The 20,758-nt window shown below is 44.2% G+C and overlaps 1 protein-coding gene across 1 annotated transcript in view; it reads left to right on the forward strand.

Annotated features, from left to right (window-relative positions):
* TRPC6 (transient receptor potential cation channel subfamily C member 6) overlaps positions 1 to 13,332 on the forward strand; it is a 63,285-nt gene extending 49,953 nt beyond the window's left edge. The window contains exons 6-12 of the mRNA XM_083499402.1: positions 1,203 to 1,436; positions 4,443 to 4,707; positions 6,495 to 6,690; positions 7,319 to 7,522; positions 10,763 to 10,846; positions 11,385 to 11,460; positions 11,868 to 13,332. Of these exons, the coding sequence (XP_083355528.1) occupies positions 1,203 to 1,436; positions 4,443 to 4,707; positions 6,495 to 6,690; positions 7,319 to 7,522; positions 10,763 to 10,846; positions 11,385 to 11,460; positions 11,868 to 12,022 (1,214 nt within the window). The 3' untranslated portion in view covers positions 12,023 to 13,332. The remainder of the gene's footprint in view (positions 1 to 1,202; positions 1,437 to 4,442; positions 4,708 to 6,494; positions 6,691 to 7,318; positions 7,523 to 10,762; positions 10,847 to 11,384; positions 11,461 to 11,867) is intronic.
* The last annotated feature ends 7,426 nt before the right edge of the window (positions 13,333 to 20,758 follow it).

The following is a 20,758-nucleotide window of genomic DNA, read 5'->3' on the forward strand; positions in this document are numbered from 1 at the left end:
GTGCAGTTGCTCAAGGTGGTCCAGTCTTGAGTTAAATATTAAATTCAAAAGGGATCCCAGCTGCATGAAACATGCACTATTCTTAAGTAGTGTAGGGTGGTAGAAGAATGAGAAGCTCATTGTTCAAAGGCTGGCCTCTATGCTCAATTCTCTCTCTCTCCCTCCCTCCCTCCGTCCCTCCCTCCCTCTCCACACACTAGCTCTCAGCTCATATCAGCTTCTGCAGCAAAGCTCTGCTCCCAAGTCACAGCAGTCAGAAATGGCGTGGTCAGTTGCTAGGCTCTAAACATCGCTTCTTTACGAATTCATTACACCAGAAACCTTATTTGAATGATCATCCCTGGGGAGCCACAGCTCACCTTGGCAAATCTAGCAGGGAGGGAGACTGAGACACCTTCTGCCATTCCAAGATTGCTAGCAAACTGGCCTCTCTCACCAGTGTTTTTGCTATAGAAGGGGCACTGATAAAAGCTGTTGGTGTATGAAAACCCATAGCCGCCACATACATCTCCCGCTGCGCTGGTAAATTCAAAGCTAGAGTGCCGATATCCACCTTGCAATTTGACAACTCTCCACAAAGCCAATTGCCACCCTACCATTTTTACATAATGAATAGGGAATCTAATAGAATTTGTTGGTATCTATCTTGAGAGACAATGGAACGAACCTCCGGGGGCTGAAGTCAAAGAGCTGCAGGATCACAGCGCCTGCTGTGGCTGCAGCAACTGGGAACTCATAACTGCTGCCTCCTGCATTGTTTTTACTGCGTTAGCAGCACTGAACTGACCTCCCTGCGCAGAAGCCTAGGCAGTGTGTATGGAAGTCCTGGGCTGCCCAGATGACAACACCCCACTCTTCAGCCTTGCTAATGTGGTCCAAAGGAAAGCAGAGCAATGAGTTTGGTACCAGTTTAGCTGCAGAAGTTGCCTGAAGGAGGCATACAAGGCACCATCCAACCATCTTAGGGACTCTACCCAATATTTGCGTAGGGTTTAGTCCTTAGGCTTTTCTTCTCCCAATGATGTCCCACAAAGCAATGGATGGAATATTTCTTGTATAAGTAAAATAAGAGCTTAGTTTCATTTTTCAAAGCCTGTATCCCTACTTCTCAAGACATGGGACTCAAACAGATATATTTGATATTTTCTATGACATTTTGTGGAAAGCTAATGCTGTGTGTGCTCTCTTCTTTCCTCCTCTAGGTATGATATGGTCCGAGTGTAAAGAGATTTGGTCCCAAGGTCCCAAGGAATACCTGTTTGAGTTGTGGAATATGCTAGATTTTGGGATGCTAGCTATTTTTGCAGCTTCGTTCATTGCGAGGTTCATGGCATTTTGGCATGCTTCCAGAGCCCAGAGCATGGTCGATGCAGGTGTGGATATGAAGAACTTGAAAACGGTGACATTGCCTCCCAGTATAAAATACTACACTTTGGGTGAGTTTATGAAGCATTGAGATTTGTGTTGGCTGAGCAAAGGAGAACTGTTCCAGTTCGGGTTCTACCCTCCATCTTCCATGTGACAGGCCTTGAGATATTTGAAGATGGCTGCCATATCTGCTCTCATGTCTCCTCTTATCCAGGCAACCCCCTCAACCATTCCTCATAAGGCTTGGGTTCCAGACCCTTGACCATTTTGGTCACCCTCTTCTGCACACGTTCCAACTCGTCAATATCCTTCTGAAATGGTGGCACCCAGAACTGGACACAGAACTCTAGGTGTTATCTGACCAGGGCAGAATAGAGTGGTACTATTACTTCCCTTGATTACTTCCCTAGACTTCTCTTGATGCAGCCAAGAATAGCATTACCTCTTTTTGCTACTGCATCACACCGTTGACTCATGTGAAGTTTGTGGTCTACTAAGACCCCATGATCCTTTTCACATGTAAGGCCATTGTGGGATAAAATGTTTTCATCTAGAGCTTATAAGGAACTCATCACTTCTGAGCTGCATGTCCTCTCCTTTTCACAACCCATGCAAGCAGTGGAGATTTTCAGTGACTTTCAGTGAGCTTACAACTCCTGCCTGGCAAGGCAGCAGCAAGTTTCATATTCATTTTCTTTCCTAAAATATCCTATAAAAATAATTTTCTTCTGCTTGAAGAAAATGCCCCGATGGGAATGACGCTATCCTTTGGATGGCTTTAAGGACTGATGTAGTTGTGATGTTATATAGATATACATAATCACATCAGTTTCTTATGTTTACAACATCATCATTATTTTTATTTAAAAAATATTTTTAAAATTATTTAGCTTATTTTTTATCCTTAAACCATTTGATTTCCTTATATTGTGAACCCCTTTGGGAACATAACTATTAATATGTAGAAAGAGTGCTGTAAGTTGCCCTGGGCTTATAGAGCAGGTTGTAATTCAAATGAAGAAATGGGAATCTTCATTTTTAGCTGCAGTTTATACACTCCCCCTTACTGTATAACTAGTTTCTTCACGTAAAATCGAGAGGTTATGAACAATCAGAAGTTACAGTGAGATAAAGTGATGTGTGCTGGACAGAAAAGCAATAGCCAGCACAGTCCTCTGCATGTCTACTCAGAAGTAAGCCTCACAGAGTTCAGCAGGACTTTCTTTCAGATAAGCGTGTACAGTGGTACCTTGGGTTAAGTACTGAATTCGTTCCTGAGGTCCGTACTTAACCTGAAACTGTTCTTAACCTGAAGCACCACTTTAGCTAATGGGGCTGCTGCCACGCCGCCGGAGCACGATTTCTGTTCTCATCCTGAAGCAAAGTTCTTAACCTGAAGCACTATTTCTGGGTTAGCAGAGTCTGTAACCTGAAGCATATGTAACCTGAAGCGTATGTAACCCGAGGTACCACTGTATAGGATTTCAGGCTCCACCACCAGTTTCTAGGAAGCAATGGCAATTTATAACAGTGGACGATCTGCTCTTCACTTCCTAAGCAATATAATTCTGAACCCACTGCAGTTGCAGTGGATGAGTTTGAGAGCTGTTAGGTTTTTAGTTTCATTGGAGGCTTTTAAGCAGAGGTTGGATGGCCACCTGTCATGGATGCTTCAGTTGAGATTCCTGCATTGCAGGGGGTTGGACTAGATGGCCCTCGGGGTCCCTCCCTATTCTACAGTTCTATGATTCTATCTTTCACAATGCAGTTTGTATGTTGTTATTGTTGTTGTTTTGTAATGGAGGTGACTCTCAACTTACACAGGGGTTATGTTCTAGGCACATAAGCCAAATTTACATATACTCAAAACGCATTGTGTTCAATTACGAGTGGGATCCCCAAAGTCTTGTTTCCTAGATGACCACCCCCTTTCCACTCCCTTTTCATTTATTTATTCTTATTTTGGCAAGTTACCTGTATTTCAAAATGAAGAAAGAATGATTAATAAAAAGATAACTGTGAACAGAATTAAAATAAAAAATTTCCTTCCAGTAGCACCTTAAAGACCAACTAAGTTAGTTCTTGGTATGAGCTTTCGTGTGCATGCACACTTCTTCAGATACACTGTGTATCTGAAGAAGTGTGCATGCACACGAAAGCTCATACCAAGAACTAACTTAGTTGGTCTTTAAGGTGCTACTGGAAGGAATTTTTTTTATTTTGACTATGGCACACCAACACGGCTACCTATCTGTAACTGTGAACAGAATTGTTCATTTGTTTATTTCATCTCTCTCCTTTTTTATTACTCTTAATGTAACGCCAGGTAACTGCATAGTCATAAAATTAAATGAAATAACTTAAAAAAAATAAAAAATAAGAAGGAGACACTGAAATGTCAAAAACCAGAGGGGAAAATGCAACTGTATGCAAAACCATTACTAGGAGTGAGCCTGGGCAATGATGTATCAATACATTGCCTAGGACCTGTTTGAAGGCTAGAGCATGATGACGCCTTCTCCCGAGTCTTGTTTTCTCCTCAGTGTGCCAGGCACTGAAAGCAGAGGAACTCCCTCCAGCACCCAGCACATGGAGGAACGAGCTGGCTTTCACTCTGGCCAGGATGAATCCACTGCCACTCCCGCTGAGGGAGCTGAGGTGATTTCACCCCAGAGGACCAGGCCCGATACAGCTTGTTCCTCCCTCCACTTTTCAACATCGCAATGTGTCACTATATTGCGATGTTCGACTGGTGATACATTGCAATGTTGAAAAGCTGATATTACCCAGCCCTAACTAGGGGCTGCAGTTCATACATTAATAGCCACAGAAACGGCATGTGGGTAATGTCACAAATTTGCCTGAGAAGAAGCAGCCATTTTGCTGTTGTCTCTCTGTGCTGACATCCCTCTGAAAGGTGCTTCTCTTGTTCACAAGCGCTTTACTTCTGATCGTAAGGGGATGCACAGCAAGATCTCCAGACATTGGCTTAATGCTTGGGCAGCTAAATATGGAACATATATCAAAACATTAAACATATGTTCTTGTGGGTTTTCTTTTGGTTTTTTTTACAGCAAGAATAGACTGGGATCCATCCGACCCTCAAATCATATCTGAAGGCCTATATGCAATCGCTGTGGTCTTAAGCTTCTCAAGAATCGCCTATATTCTGCCCGCCAATGAAAGCTTTGGACCTCTACAGATATCGCTTGGCAGAACTGTGAAAGACATTTTCAAGTTCATGGTCATATTTATCATGGTTTTTGTGGCCTTCATGATAGGAATGTTTAATCTCTACTCTTACTACCTGGGGGCAAAGCAAAACGAAGCCTTCACTACGTAAGTAAATGTTGAAATCTGCTTTTGCTGTAGTAAGTGTAGATGATTTTGTTGGAAGGCAATCAGTCGGATTTAAGCACATTCGCTGTTGTAATGTTAAGTATCCAAACTATGGCCATGGTTAGCTATGGTCTGCAATTCCTAAATATTGATTTTCCAACCATCTTTCCTCAGCTAGCAGTACTGATGCATCTAAATGCCAAGTGCATTTACTATAAAGTAATTCTAAAGGCACTTCCATGTTAATGGATTCGTGGTGATTGGCGCATTCAATAAAAGTCCTGGTTATCCCTTTGGGGCAATCCTTCGATTTCTACTAGTCCAGACGGACTACCAGGATCAGTTCAGATGTCACCCCCAAAAGCAGCTGCTATGGTAGCTCTGAACAGCCGCAACAACCAGCAGATAGAAGCACCTGCTTTGCATTATAGATTAGGTCCTCTTTTATATTATTTAGTTTGCATAAATACATAATGCACTCCTCCTATGCGAGATGTATTAGGACAAGGTCTGTTTGTGCATAACAAGAGTGTGTTGTAGACATCTTTAGTCAATGCTGCATAGTTTAGTTGCTAGTGTCCATATATGTCACTAGGTCTATTAAAATTTAAATTATGCTTGTGCATGCTAAAGTATCTATCAACTGAAGCTACTTCCATTGCACGTTTTTCCATTGTGCAAAAGCAGAGGTTGATCATGCCTGTTTGAACATTTAAAATGTGGACACTTTTAACATTATCATGACATGCCTGATTTTCCTGCGCCATGAACATGTGCAGAGGAGGGCAACCAAGATGATCAAGGGTCTAGTAACCAAGCCTAGCAAGGAACTGTTGATGGAGCTGGTGTGTTTAGGAAAAGAGGAGAGTGAGAGGAGATATCATAGCCATCTTCAAGGGCTGTCACATGGATGTTGGAACAAACTTCTTTTCTCTTGCTCTGGAGGGTAGGATCCATACCAATGGATTCAAGTTACAAGAAAGGAGATTCCAACTAAGCATCAGGAAGAATTTTCTGACAGTAAGAGCTGTTTGACAGTGGAACAGTCTCCCTCGGGAGGTTGTGGGCTCTCCTTCCTTGGAGGTTTTTAAGCAGAGGTTGGATGGCCATCTGTCATGGATGCTTTAGCTGAGATTCCTGCATTGCAGGGGGTTGGACTAGATGACCCTTGAGGGTCCTTCCAACTTTGATTCTATGATCATGAATTGGAGTTGGTGCCGACATAGGGCTTGTCCCATGCCTAGAACGCATGGGTCTGAGGTTTTCCGCTTCTCTTGTGCTTTCTAGACATGGGTCTGAGTGGTTTTGCCCTTGCCCTGCCTCTTTCTTCAGGAAAACCCGGTCTTAAGTGATATATCAGAGCAAACAGCAATTTGGAGAAAACCTGATTGACGTTTGCTCTGATTCAGCGGTAATACAGTGGTACCTCGGGTTACATATGCTTCAGGTTACATACGCTTCAGGTTAGAGACTCCACTAACCCAGAAATAGTACCTCGGGTTGAGAACTTTGCCTCAGGATGAGAACAGAAATCGCGGAGCCACGGCGTGGCAGCAGCAGGAGGCCCCATTAGCTAAAGTAGTGCTTCAGGTTAAGAACAGTTTCAGGTTAACAACGGACCTCCGGAACGAATTAAGTACTTAACCCGAGGTACCACTGTAGTCAGGTTTCCCCAGGGGGAAAAAGTGGGGCAAGGGCAAGCCTGGATGGTCCCATACTCAGTTTTTACAGATCTTTTACGCCACTGTTATGCTCATGTTTCTGGGATTTATTTTTCTTTCTTTCAGAGTGGAAGAAAGCTTCAAGACTTTGTTCTGGGCAATATTTGGACTCTCAGAAGTGAAATCAGTTGTCATAAACTATAGGCACAAATTTATTGAGAACATTGGTTATGTCCTTTATGGGGTTTATAACGTCACCATGGTTATTGTTCTGTTGAACATGCTTATCGCGATGATCAACAGCTCATTCCAAGAGATTGAGGTAATAATGCTCTTTTGAACTACCTTTAGCTTACTCAGTCATCATTGAGTAATGATGTGGTCGGGCTCCCAGCTCCCCTCCGCCCCAGCCAGCATGGGCAGTGGTCAAAGTATATTAGGAACTATAGTCCAGTGGCATCTGAAGGGCCACAGGTATTCCATCCCTGCTTTATTAAATCAGTACAATTTTTCAGAACAAATAGAAATTTATGATCAAAAAACAAACTCTCAGTAGGACTAGCACTGGTTACAACCCCGAGTTGCTTAAAAGTGCCATTATTTCAACAGGACTTGAGCTAAGTCAGTATTAATTTGTCCTACGGATTTCAATGGAACCTAAGTTCAACTAAATTAGACTGCGTCCAAGTCAAATTCCTTAGAATCATGACCTGCCAGTGAGCTTCTTCCAACCACCTAGCTGATCACAATCAGAAATGGGCTGAACACAAGTAGAACCTCAATCCACCCGTTATCTGATCCAGGCGAGCTCTTCCTATGAAGTAGTGTTACTGTCATTTCCTGCAGTTTAGTTCAGCACAGGAGTCTAGCTGGAGTCTGAGCATCCAGCAAAACAACTTTTGCATATCATTTCAAATGACCACTGCTTAACTCTTTTCTCTGCCTTCCAGGATGATGCTGATGTGGAATGGAAGTTTGCAAGAGCAAAACTGTGGTTCTCCTATTTTGAGGAGGGCAGAACACTCCCGGTGCCGTTCAACCTAGTGCCTAGCCCCAAATCTCTGATTTACTTCTCGCTCAGAATAAAGAAGTGGATTTTTAAGTTGTTGTTTTGCAATAGAAAAGGTTTCCAGGAAGACGCTGAGATGAATAAGGTAACTTCGCAATGGAGTAAACCTGCCGCATTCTGGAATTGTGAACAACTTTATGCAACGCATGACTCCACTGGAGGAGGGCAATTCGTGCCAGACCTGCACCACTAAATAAAATGGTTGTTTTCTTTCAAGGGTTTCTGGTAGAAATCCCCTAACCTACAAAGTTAATTTGATGGCTGCAATTTTAGAAACACGTAGAGCAATCCAAATTCTGGATCTGCTATGCTGGAGGGAGTGTGGAGTGTGTCCAAACGCCTAGCCCAGCCTGGCTCTGCTGGCCGCAGGGTTTCTAAATGTAGTCTTGAGTTAGCAAATGCTGCCAGGGGGGGTTCTTGGTAGAGAGAAAAGCATCCTTCATTTCTCTTGATTACAGTTTTGAAGTCTGGAGGGTGAATTGCCTCTGATTCAGTGTCCATTGTGGTGGAAATGTGGAACCTAAACCAATGGTCATATGTGCAGGAAGGAATGTCCGTGGGCTTAGCTTTGAACACACAGATATCCCAGAGAGCAGTACTGCCTGCTGACTCATTTTACTAGTTATGGATTGGAATGTGCATATTACCCAAGAGTAAGGTACCCCTGGATGGTTAAGTCCAGTCAAAGGCAACTATGGGGTTCTGGCGCTCGTCTCCCTTTCAGGCTGAGGAAGCCGGTGTTTGTCCACAGGCAGCTTTCTGGGTCATGTGCCCAGCATGACTAAACCACTACTGGCGCACAGAGTGCATGGAAACACCATGTACCTTCCCGCTGCTGCGGTACCTATTTATTTTCTTGCACTGGCATGCTTTCAAACTGCTAGGTTGGCAGGAACTGGGACTGAGCAACGGGAGCTCACCCCGTCGCCGGGATTCGAACCACTGACCTTCCGATTGGCAAGCTCAAGAGGCTCAGTGGTTTAGACCACAGCGCCACCCATATTGCAGGGCTGGCAGGAGATCTGCACTTGACAACATGCATTCATATCTGTATGGACATATGCATTTGACCTCTAGATCCCTCCCCCCAACTAACTTGAAGAGTTTATCTGTGCAACTTTCCATCATTTCTGCTGCTAAGTGGAAAGTAAAATTATGTTGAATACTGAAGGTTCAGGATTATTGTCCACATCAGCAGGATAGCAATTTCTGCTAAGAGAATCTTAGATCGAGTGACCAGGGCATCCTTTTTGCCCATGTTAACATATATCTATTTCATACCTGCAACTTATACAATTGGGAGGAAACTCCTAATTAGGTAGGGTGGCCATGTATGCATCACCAAAAACACAGAAATCAGAAGGTGGTATCAGTTTGCGTAGAATTTGCATTTGCTAATTTATGTGTATACATGCAATTTGGGAAATAATGACTATAAGGGAAACAGAATGCAAAACGTGTCACCATAGACGTTCTGATGGTTCTTCATCTTTGAAACAGAATTGAGGTGGACAGCCCTTCAACTAGATGACTGCCCCCTGACAGCTCTTCCAAAAGAGGACTCTGTAATGCTGGGACAGACGCCTACCCTATAAATAGGCGTAGTAAAAGGACATTCTGTGAGCAGGAAAATCTTTGGGCAGTGTATTGCTGTCAAACTCTGTAGTCCATAGTCGAATTTGACTGGACTTAACCATCCAGGGGGCGTAGGGTTGAATCCCCCTAAGTCATTGCATGAGCAGAAAAATGCCTGCAAACGTCTGCAAGTGCAGTGGAACTTCTAACACCACCAAACCATCAGCACTTCCCTCAAATGTGCTCCAGAGACTTAGGGGAACTCCTGTAGCAGATTTTTGGGTTGCACAGGAGGAAGAGATGGAGGGGAAGTTCTATTGCACTCATGAAAGTCATTCTGCTCATGCATACAACCCAAAGTAATAGAGAAGGGCAGGGGATGAGAACCAGAGGAAGATAAGCTCCATAAACCAGAACCAGGAAGATAAGCTCCCCCCGCCTCACCTTTTCAGGAAAAAAGGCTAAAGTCAATAGTTAGGATGTGTAGATGTTCTAATAAGAGCTCAGCCTGAGCATTTCTGCATCGCATCTTCACAGACAATGTTTATCAGCTCCCCAAATCCGATGATTCACTCCTGCGGGTAAAATGAATGGCTATTACTTACCCGTCCAGTTCTGCTGATATAAACCTTCGCTGCAGCCTTCCAGCTCCTGAGAGAGAATAAAAGGCTTCTTTAGAAGCCGAGCATCGCTTGCCACCAAGTGGTCACATTCTGAAATGCAACATAACGCTATCTTGGTATGGCTTGCTTACACAACTGAAATCCAGGAATCGGTCCAGACATTGCTGTAACAAGTCTTAACTGGTCCAAGCAAATGTTTTGTGAGAACTGTCTGCTCATGTTAGTAGTGTAATTAAAAAGAAGATTTTCCACAGTTAGAAGAAATGAATTTTTGCATTTGGCCCCACAGGCACTTGGCTTCCTGAAAGCTGGACTGCAAAAATCTCAAGGCAGCCTTGTAAATAAACCCACAAAAGTTGCTAGCTCTCAAAAAAAAAAACACACACAAAAAAAAACATTTTACTAGGTAACTTTGCTCCAAGGGATCTGTGTTTCTGGGATGCTGCAGAAGAAAGGATGCCCCCGCCCTCCATGACGTGCAGGATTCCATCTTCATTGTAGGCTACTTATAAAATTTAAAAGCTTTCTTCCAGTTAATTGGTGGCGGAGGGGTTGAGCAATCCTGTCTGTTCCCCCTTAACCAGTCCTTTGGATTTCCATGTTGGTCTTGGAGTAATGGGATTTCTGCAATGCTTGCTGTTGAAGCATGCAGTTGGGCCCCGTTCACACCACGCATTTAAATCACTATGATGCCACTCAGGGCTTCCTCCAAAGAATTATGGGGGCTGTAGTTCCCTGTGGAGATGGATTGGTTGTTTAAACCACTCTGGAATTCGTAGCTCTGTGAGGAAAACAACTCTCAGCACCTTTAAAAAACCATAGCTCCCAGAATTCTTTGGGGCAAGCCATGATTGTTTATAGTGTCTCAAGAAGATGGTGTGAATGTGGCCTTAAACATTCATTGAAGACATTCATTTCTTCAGCAAACATTTACATTTCATTTTCTCCCCAGCAGCTTCCCTCATTAAGAGATATTGTATCTGAAATATCTCCAAAACCTCTCTCTTGTGCATAGGAGCGATGCTTAAGGAGTACAGTATTCTAATGAAATGTGGTAAGAAGGGAAAGGGGGAAGAAGATATTTATTAAGCAATCCTCACTTAGTACTTTTTTCTTCTGTTTTTCAGCTAGGTCAAAGTAAGGAATCAAGTATAAGAAGCTCAGATGACCTCAACTTAAACAGCTTAAGGAACCCTCAGAGGAAGTATCAGGTAGGATCCAGATGCTAAAAGAGTACAGTAACTGTAAAGAACCTGAGAGCCAAACAGAGAAGGATTATCCACAGCCCTCCTCTTCCTCTCGCTCACTCAAGCCTGTTGCTTGTTCAGCTTCCAACCATTCTGCTCCCTCCTTTCATCCTCTGACCTGTGTCCTGTCTCTCACCATCACTCCCCTGGCTCTGAGCCTTCCTCTTCTGAGACTTCCCTAGAGGATTCTCTAGTTGTGCTGCCTCCCCTGTTCTGCCCTCATCTGGTTAAGCTGCCTCAGTGCCAGCGACAAGGCTGCCATATGTCCTCTTTTTCCAGGACATGTCCTCTTTTTCATGGGTTTGTGAAATGAGAGTCATCCTAGAGATCCCCCACGCAAGTCAGCAAATGTGTCCTCTTCTTTGCTCTTCAAAATACGGCCACCCTATGGGTCTGTGTCAGACACAACTGTGCCTCACCCCATGTGCCGCTACTGCTGTCTAGGATCAGGATGCACAAGCCAATACTGTATCTGAAAGGCTTTTCTGCTTCTCTTCCCCAGAAAATTATGAAACGTCTTATCAAGCGATACGTACTGAAAGCTCAGGTGGACAAAGAAAGTGATGAAGTCAATGAAGGTAGGCTTCCAAAATGGATGTCGTTTGGAATATCGGGTAACAGAATTAAAAGGCTAGCAAAAGTTATTGGGTTCCCCCACCCCATACTTAAATGGCACCTCTGCTATAGTGCTTCTGTTTTGATTTGCAGCATAACAGCTGCTGTGGTTTCTGGGTTATAACTCTCCCAAGAACAAAATATATATATATCATTGGCATCCTGAGGAGGAACTAGAGGTAATGGTGGCAGAACCCTGTTTGAGGCCAGCCAGTTCCCTATGCTCCAGTGGGTTGTAAGGTTTTATTTGCCGGACCAAATGAGCCTTTGGGTCTGATTCATCAGGGCTCTTCGTAATGTTGTCCCCCTCCCCATCCCCGGCTTTTCCTTTTTCTTCTCGTAAGCCCTTGATCTTCTCTCTCTCTTATAGGTGAGCTGAAAGAAATTAAACAGGACATCTCAAGCCTCCGTTACGAGCTCCTTGAAGAAAAATCACAGAACACAGAAGACCTGGCAGAACTCATCCGGAAACTTGGGGAGAAACTGTGTATTGAGCCAAAACAGGAACAAAGGACTTCTCTCTGAAAAAGAAAGGGGGGAGAGAGACACACACTCCTCCTCCAAGCTGGCAGTCCAGTGAAAGCCATATCAGTTCTATCTACACCTCACCTCCCTCTCCCCCCGCAATTCTTCTTCAATCATAATTGCCACTTTTGCAGCAGCTACTAAAGCAGATACATCTTGACTATTCTTTTTCTTTTTGGTTAACTGGGGAAAACCGGCATTTTGAGCAGATGTTATTTAACCCCATCCACGGAGGCCAACTCAACCATTGAAAGGAAAAGACGTAAAATATGGTTTGAGAAGTCGCACAATTAAAGACTTTAATTACTGGTTCTACTGGTGCCAGGGAGCTCTCTTGTTCTCTCACTGTCTTTCACACTCCCACTAACGTGCACACATATTTTGACACTTCAGACGTATGCACATTTAGAAGTATATTCCACTGAGATGAATGAGGTTTACAAATTAAGCTTTTAGGAATAAGGTTCTGATCACTTTCTTTCTCTTTTTTTAAAAAATGAACTGGTCTTTCTTTAAATAAACAACAACAAAAATACAATTACATTGCTTTAATTGCAGTGAAAAGAAATAATTTCTGTTCCGTTAACTAAGCGCTTGGGATGGACAAGAGGAAGGCTCAATAGAACACATCCGAAAGCCATGATGTTACCGTGACATTACAGTGTTTTCTTCAAATCCCTCCATTGCAAGAAGGTGTTCTGGTACATTTCTTTGGGAGTGCATCTACAATACGAACCCATATTGGCTTTGGGTTTCTCCAAAGAATCCTAGGTGAGGGTGCTAAGATCAGTAGTCCCCTTCCTCTTCAGAGAACTACAATCCCCAGCAATAATTGGGGATAAATGTTAAAATGCATTAAGTCTCTATTGCAGATATGTCTGTCCAAGGACTGAGGTGCCAGGAGTCTTGATAATCCATCCCACGAAAGGTGTTCCACTGCCAAGCAACAATTCCTACTATCTGCCTTGTCAACGTTTAGAATTTTTCCTTGGCGAATGTTTATATGTTGAGATATACAATATGAGTTGCATCGGACTAAGTCATAGAGTTGATACACCACAATCAGTGGGCATTTATTTCAGTGGGTCTACTCTGAAAAAAAATCAGTCCATTTGTTTCATTGGGTTTACTCTGAGAATAATGCAATGGGATGCAACCCAATATATTTAAAGCTCTTGTGTCTAGGAGCAAATGACTGGAACCATAAGTGTTCTTAGGGAGGTACGCTGTATGCCTGGTCTATGACTGCCTTACTCCCTTCTTGGCCCTGATCCGTTGTGCAGCCCTATGATAAATAACTGAAACCAAAAGCCAGCCCTACCTTGTCTCATTTCACATGTTTGTATTGCTACCGCCTTTCATCTAGTAACCTCAGCACCACTGAAAGAACCACCCACAACCAAACCTTCCATTAGTCACGGCCAGGTATTTGATGGTGGTTGCACTTCAGGTCTACACAAGTTGGATACAGATAACCCTTTTGCCCAGTGTGGCCCTTCGAGATGTTGTTGGGTTCTAACTCCCATCAACCTCAGCTAACATGTCCAAAAGTCAGGAATGATGGGAGTTGTAGTCTAGCAATACCTGGAGGACCTTGCCCTATACCTGCACCCAAAGTATGTGCAAAATTCCTGTTGTTTTTGTTTAGTCGTTTAGTCGTGTCCAACTCTTTGTGACCCCATGGACCAGAGCATGCCAGGCACTCTTTGTCCATGGAGTTTTCTTGGCAGGGATACTGGAGTGGCTTGCTGGTTCCTGCTCCAGGTGGATCACGTTTGGTCAAAACTCTCCACTTTGACCTGTCCATCTTGGGTGGCCCTGCATGGCATAGCTCATAGCTTCTCTGAGTTATTCAAGCCCCTTTGACATGGCAAGGCAGTGATCCATGAAGGAGGCAAAATTCCTACTTGGCAGATTTATCTTGGGGTTGTTTGATCATTTTAACTGGCATCCAAGCCTTGAAGGCAGGACCTCGGGCAATACCACCCACTCATGTATCCCTGTTCTCTTATATCTGCCTAATCTGCAGATTGGTATGGGTTGACCTAATCATGCAAGTGCCCATGCAAGTCTCCCTTTAAACCAGGCACCAGAAATAAAAAACCTCTGCTTTACAGTTAGTGGTATGTGGGCAAATGGATAACAAGCACTGTCATGGATGCTTTACCTGAGATTCCTGCATTGCAGGGGGTTGGACTAAATGACTCTCGGGTCCTTTCCATGATTCTATGAACTTTCCCCCCCTTTCCCACAGCACCAGGTAGATGATTCTCCCCAGGAAACCCTATTCAGTCTGCTATGGAGCAAAAAAAAACCCCAACAACCCCCGCTTATGTCCTGCAAGGGCATCCAGGGGTATTCTCTGATGACACAATCATCCATCCATCAGTGTAGAATCGCAGCAGTTTAATGCTGACCTGAGTCAATTAGCAGAAGGTGGGAATTATGGAAACAATAGAAAGCAGAGAGTAGGTCTGTGGCCACATTTATAGTTTTCAGTGAAGGCCATAAGTCTTGGTCACTTCTTTCCCTATTCCCCCAGATCAGATCAGCCCCACAAAAAGAGAAGGCACACCCAAAACTTGCTTTCCCAAGGAATCCAGATGAAAACTGGTTTGAGTATAATTAATCTGAGCCTTGAAAAGGGCATAGAGCTGAAAGAGGAAGTGGGGAAGACTGTCACTTTTCCAACTTCCTCCTTCAGCTCTATGTACTTTTCAAGGGAGCAAAATGGTAGCCACCCCCACCACCTCAAGGGGGCAATGGGGGGGGGTGCTCAGAGGCTTTGTAGCAGCCAGGGGGAAGCCCTCAAGAGGGCTACTGCAGCCGTGAATGCCATGTTCGCAATCCCTGATACAAACATTTACATAAGAAGTCCAAAACATTCCCCTTTTGCTTCCAGGATGCAATGGGGAAGATGAAGAATGTTTACCTTTTTCCTTAGCGACCATCCATTTGTACAATCATCCCACTCCCATCTTCTATGAATAACCGCCAACAAACAGAGTTTTAAGAAAGCAGCAGTTCTTTGGAGAAATGAAGCATTCGGTTGAACCTTCCTTGACCAGTTCCCTTCTCTGTTTAGAATACATTGTACCCACAGTATACAGGTACTGCTTCCATTTCTCTGATTTGATACTGGAGGTTTAAACAAGGGCCATTAACGAAGTGCTGCGTTTTTTATACATATCCACGCATATGACCTAATGCATACCAGGAAGCTATTAACATCAACACGACCATTTTATTAACTTGGTCAAGTTCTAGTTCAAGCTGCAAGTCGATGTACTTGGGATTTTACTGCTTTTTGCGGTTTAAGAATAAGCAGCATACTCGGAGAAGCTTACCTTGTATAAACAGCTTGCATAAACCAAGGCTTGAGCTGGGCTTTAAAAAAAAACGATTAAAAGCCGCTCTAGTGGCCTTTAAGCTGTAAAATAAACAGAACCAAGAATGACACGACATTAAATGCATCTTCACGACTCATGCACATTTTAAAAACGCACATAAAAACCATTGGAGTGTGGCAGACAATTATCAGGATCTCAAGGAGGTGCAGAGGGAGAATTTTGCCCTTTTCTCCCCTGCAACTGTCTCCATGAAAATTACTCCTTCGAAGGCGCCATTACCCTTGAAAGTTGCATTGGCACGAGTGGGAGTTTCCCTCCAATGCAAATAGCAGCTTCAGAGGAGTTGGGGGGTTTTTTGGTCACAACTGTAGCAGAGGAAGAAAGAGTTAATTTGTCTTTGCCTCCTGCTGTGCCTGGGACTTTGGGGTGAAGGATGGGTAATAAATAACTAATTATTAGCCCCCACCCTGCCTCCAGCGGCTGCACTTCTTAAAAATGTGCACATTAAATGCAAAGACAAATTTAGGATCCTGTCTAGTTTGGCCCACTGGCTAAAGGACAATTTTCCTGGTGAAGAGCCGGTTGCTTTTCTGAACATGTTTTTAACAAGCAGTGCATAGTTTTAATATGTGGTAAGGCTACATTTGGTCTCTCTGCCCCACTTGCGATAATATAAACATTATAGAGGTCACAGTGTTTTGGAGATAGTCGTCTTGTGGATTCTCAAGTCAAGAAGCATTCTGTACTTAAATGCATTCGCCTCACCTCCTCAGTCAATTAATAGGAGAAACGGACTCATCTACTGTGAGCCTTAAGATCACTAAACTCAGGGTGTATAGAAGCTTTAAAGGCCTCTCTAAGGCAGAGGAAGCCCACAGAATATATATCTTATTTTGTAAAATATATGAAAGGACAGTTGTAAAACTTGCAAAATTGATCTGAGTTATGGCCAGCGCCTGCCAACCTAGCAGTCCGAAAGCACCCCCGGGTGCAAGTAGATAGAGACCACTTACTAGCGGGAAGGTAAACGGCATTCCGTGTGGAGGAGGAGGAGGAGTTTGGATTTGATACCCCGCCTTTCACTCCCCTTCAGGAGTCTCAAAGCGGCTAACAATCTCCTTTTCCCTTCCTCCCCCACAACAAACACTCTGTGAGGTGAGTGGGGCTGAGAGACTTCAAAGAAGTGTGACTGGCCCAAGGTCACCCAGCAGCTGCATGTGGAGGAGCGGAGACACGAACCCGGTTTCCCCAGATTACAAGACTACCGCTTTTAACCACTACACCACACTAGCTCGTCAGATGCAGCTTGTCACGCTGGCCACGTGACCCGGAAGTGTCTGCGGACAGCGCTGGCTCCCGGCCTATAGAGTGAGATGAGCGCACAACCCTAGAGTTTGGCAAGACTGGCCCGTACGGGCAGGGGTACCTTTACCTTTATGGCCATCCTAAATAAAAAAAAAACCTGCCTCATATCAGTTGTTCCTTTATCTGTGGGCAACAGAGCCGTTGGAAGAGCACACTTCTCTTGTGCTCTTGATTAGAATCTCTGATGAAATTTTCCATTAAGAAAAAAAAATAAACCTGCGAGGAAGAAATTGTACAACCAATAATCAGATGGAGCCTGCTGCAAAGGGAACATAGGGCATGAGGCTGAAACCTAAGAGAACTCTGTGCACAGCCCCTAATAGTGAAGGAGGAGAGGTTGGATTCAGTTGGCATTTAAATCTGCACTTTCCCGAGCAACACACGAAGCAAAGCATCCTTCAAAATGAGCACTTCTCCAAATTCTTTGCAGTGCAGTTCTCTAGCCAAGTAGTGTGTGCAAAAATGCATACACCAGGCTAAAGCGTGCACTAAACTGCATATAAATGTACATACGAAAATGCATTAGGGAAAACAGCTTTGCAAAAAGTGTGTATAAGGCAAAACTGCATACAAAAAAAATGTGTATAAGGATAAATTTGCACTAAAATACTGGTGAATTTTTCTGAGGCCTTTTTGAATAAAATTGCAAACTGGTGTGGAAATGTGAGGAACTGAATTGAAGACTGGAAAAACGAAGAAACAGAAATTTCTCATGGCAGATGCTGTTCAGGTTTTCTTTTTCTTATTCAGCAAACAAGTCAGTCTGGAAAGTGTTCCCTAGTGATAGAAAGTTTGGTAGCCACGGCCTTAGATCCTTTTTGTCAGCAAATTATTGGGCAAAATAAATTACATCCCTATAAGCATTGCTTGATGCCACAGGCATTCTCTGCAGCCCTGCAGCTCACTGGCTAGAAATGGCATTCACGAATGTCACCTCACACTAGGGATAATGGGGCATGTAGTTCAATATCAAAAGCCCCAGCAAGAAAATCTGTGGTGTGTCTTTTTCCTGTGCCTGTCACCAGTGGCAGCTCCTGCTGGGAGCTTCTGCCTCTTGACCCTGCCCACCACTGCCATGTGGTTCCTGGAAGGCTGAACAGAAGAGAATGTGCCCCCTGGGCTCAACCCTAGACGATTCCCAAGGACTGTGGGGCCCTTGGGGGAAGGGAAAGGACTCCCTTTGGGGTTTAACCAGTGCACACGCCTAAAGCCGTGGGACTTGGGGAGGTAGCAGGGCTGTCTTAAGCATATGTGGCGCTGGGCTGCCCAGTTGCCCAGTCCCAGGCGCACAGGAGGGTGGAGCTGGCTGGCTGCCTCAGGGTCTCTCTGGCTAGGTCGCCCCCAAATTTGCAGCACAGAGCCGCCCGCAGCAGAAGAGCCTGCCACGGCGCTCCGACCGACGGGCGGGCTCTTCCCTGGACTCAACTCTTGGGCCCTGGACTATCGGCCTGGTGCCCGTGAGAGCCCGGCGTCCAGGTGTCCCACACCCCTAGCACCTATGGCTAAGACGGCCCTGGGAGGCAGTGAGTTGGGAGAGCCTCCTTCCCTGCTCATAAAGGCCTTGGCTTTGGAAGGAGGCAAGTAACATACCACCCAAAGCCCAGGGCAGGATAGGTTCAGCCTTTCAAATAGACATAAGCAGCTCCAGCAATTCTGGCACAACTAGAGTGCGGCAGATCTCCTTTTGTATGTTCAAATAAAGTTACGGTCCTAGCTATCCAGCTACTGGTGTCTTGCTTCTTTCTTCCAGGTATGGGAACAAGGGGAGCATATTCTGTGTATGGGCAGAGAGACCATTTGCTTTTCCTGCTCAGTCCTTCTTTACACCAGCCCAGCCTCTTCATTTTATGTTCATGTCACCTTTCCCGCCTTTTTAAATGCAGCCGCTCGTGTGTTATGCCACACCCCCATGGCAGCCATTTTTGTGACTGGCACCCGCAAGCACCTCAAAATTATACCTGTGCCTTCTGGCCTCTGCAAAGGTTGGTGACCGACACAGCAGCAAGATTGTTGGCCTCTGGGGACACTGCTAGCCAAATGAAGACTATATCTTGTATATAATATATATCATGATAGATAGATAGATGATATATATATATATATATATATATTTAAAGATTTTTATTGGTTTTACAAAAAATTTTTTTAAAACAATACAAACATATAAAAAGACATACAAACATGTATAATTTTGTACCCTTTTTTTCATAAACCTTGTTTCTCGGACTCCCCCATACCTCCCCTTTCTGCATCCCAATGTCCAAAGTTTTTCAGCAACTTCTAAATAGTTCTGTCAAGCTTCTGTCCTCTTAATCTTTCCTTCATTCTAATCTTATATCGCTGTAACCCTTTCTTTCTCAAAACCTCGACATTCTAACATTCATGCAGTAGATGATATAGATACCGTCATACCACGGGTTAAAGTCGCTTTGGGTTAAATCTTTTCAGGTTGTGTCCCACGGCGACCCGGAAGTAACGGAACGGGTTACTTCTGAGTTTTACTGCTTGCGCATGCGCAGACGCTCAGAATGACATCACATGCATGCGCAGACACGGTGAATGGCGACCCGCGCACGTGCAGATGTGCAGACACAGGTTGCATTCTGCTCATGATGCGAACAGGGCTCTGGAATGGATCCCGTTCACATCCAGAGGTACCACTGTAGATAGATAGATGATAGAGAGATAGATGATAGAGAGATAGATGATAGATAGATAGATAGATAGATAGATGATAGATAGATAGATAGATAGATAGATAGATAGATAGATAGATAGATAGATAGATAGATATAGATAGATGATAGATAGATAGATAGATAGATAGATAGATAGATAGATAGATAGATAGATAGATGATAGATAGATAGATAATTCATTCTGGAGGTCCATTCTTAACCTGAAACTGTTCTTAACCTGAAGCACCACTTTAGCTAATGGGGCCTCCTGCTGCCGCCACGCCGCCGGAGCATGATTTCTGTTCTCATCTTGAAGCAAAGTTCTTAACCTGAGGTACTATTTCTGGGTTAGTGGAGTCTGTAACCTGAAGCGTATGTAACCTGAAGGGTATGTAACCTGAGGTACCACTGTAGATAGATATAGATAGAGGTTTGTAGGTGCTAGAATTTAATTAAGGCTTAGCGTAGTAAAACCAGGAAATAGCCAGACTCATATGTACTCAGGATAGACTCAATGCATATTTGAACCATGTGCTAGACCTTGCTAAGCCAAGTGGCAAAAGCCAACAAAATCAGGACTAGCCTCCCTCATGAGCGAGACAGAGGATGAAAGGGCAAATCTCGTTTGCCCATGGGTGAGTTTCCTCTCTCCCTCAACCAGGAGTTTAGTTTAAAAAGGCAACACCAGTGTTTTAGGGAAGGTTAGAGCTCAGGACATCAGTTAAGAGGAAGCTGGGAAGTGCCTTGAGGGAGCAATTGGAGCTGCAAAGCAAGGATGCTATTCTGGCTCTGGGGGAAGCAGAGGAATGCTGTTGGTCCGAACCCCTCCATGGCAGGTTCAGGTTGTATATATTTGTAAATAAACCATATATCATAGAGACACCATGTATCATAGAGACATATTTACTGTGTCTGGAACCCGCTGGAATCTCACACTACTGTGGAGCTTGGGAGGTGGCGTATAACAACCTCCTTGTCAGGAGAAACCTCAGTTGTGGGTGTCAGGTTGCAGTGAAAGGCCTAGCAACCGGCCGAGGGAAAACAGGTAGTAACTGTAGCAGCCAATAACCATCTGATTCAAGAGCCCAGGCCTTCTCATAAACTTTTCATCTCCACCAGCAGCTGCTTTTCTCCCTGGATGAATCATGCTCTGGTGACTCACACCCAGAGCAAGCACTGGGCAGATTATTCAGCCGTGTATTTTAAGTTTTGACCTTTCGAACAGAGATTTCCCTGCTCGGTACTTGAATGCATTTAACCCCGTGATGTAGCTGCAAAAAAAGAGAGCGGTTATGCAGACAGAGAAGCACACGGGTTCGAAGACAAATTTGGATACGTATTTC

Source organism: Podarcis liolepis (assembly GCF_965112155.1).
Source record: "Podarcis liolepis genome assembly, chromosome: 4".
In the NCBI taxonomy this organism is placed as follows: domain Eukaryota; kingdom Metazoa; phylum Chordata; class Lepidosauria; order Squamata; family Lacertidae; genus Podarcis; species Podarcis liolepis.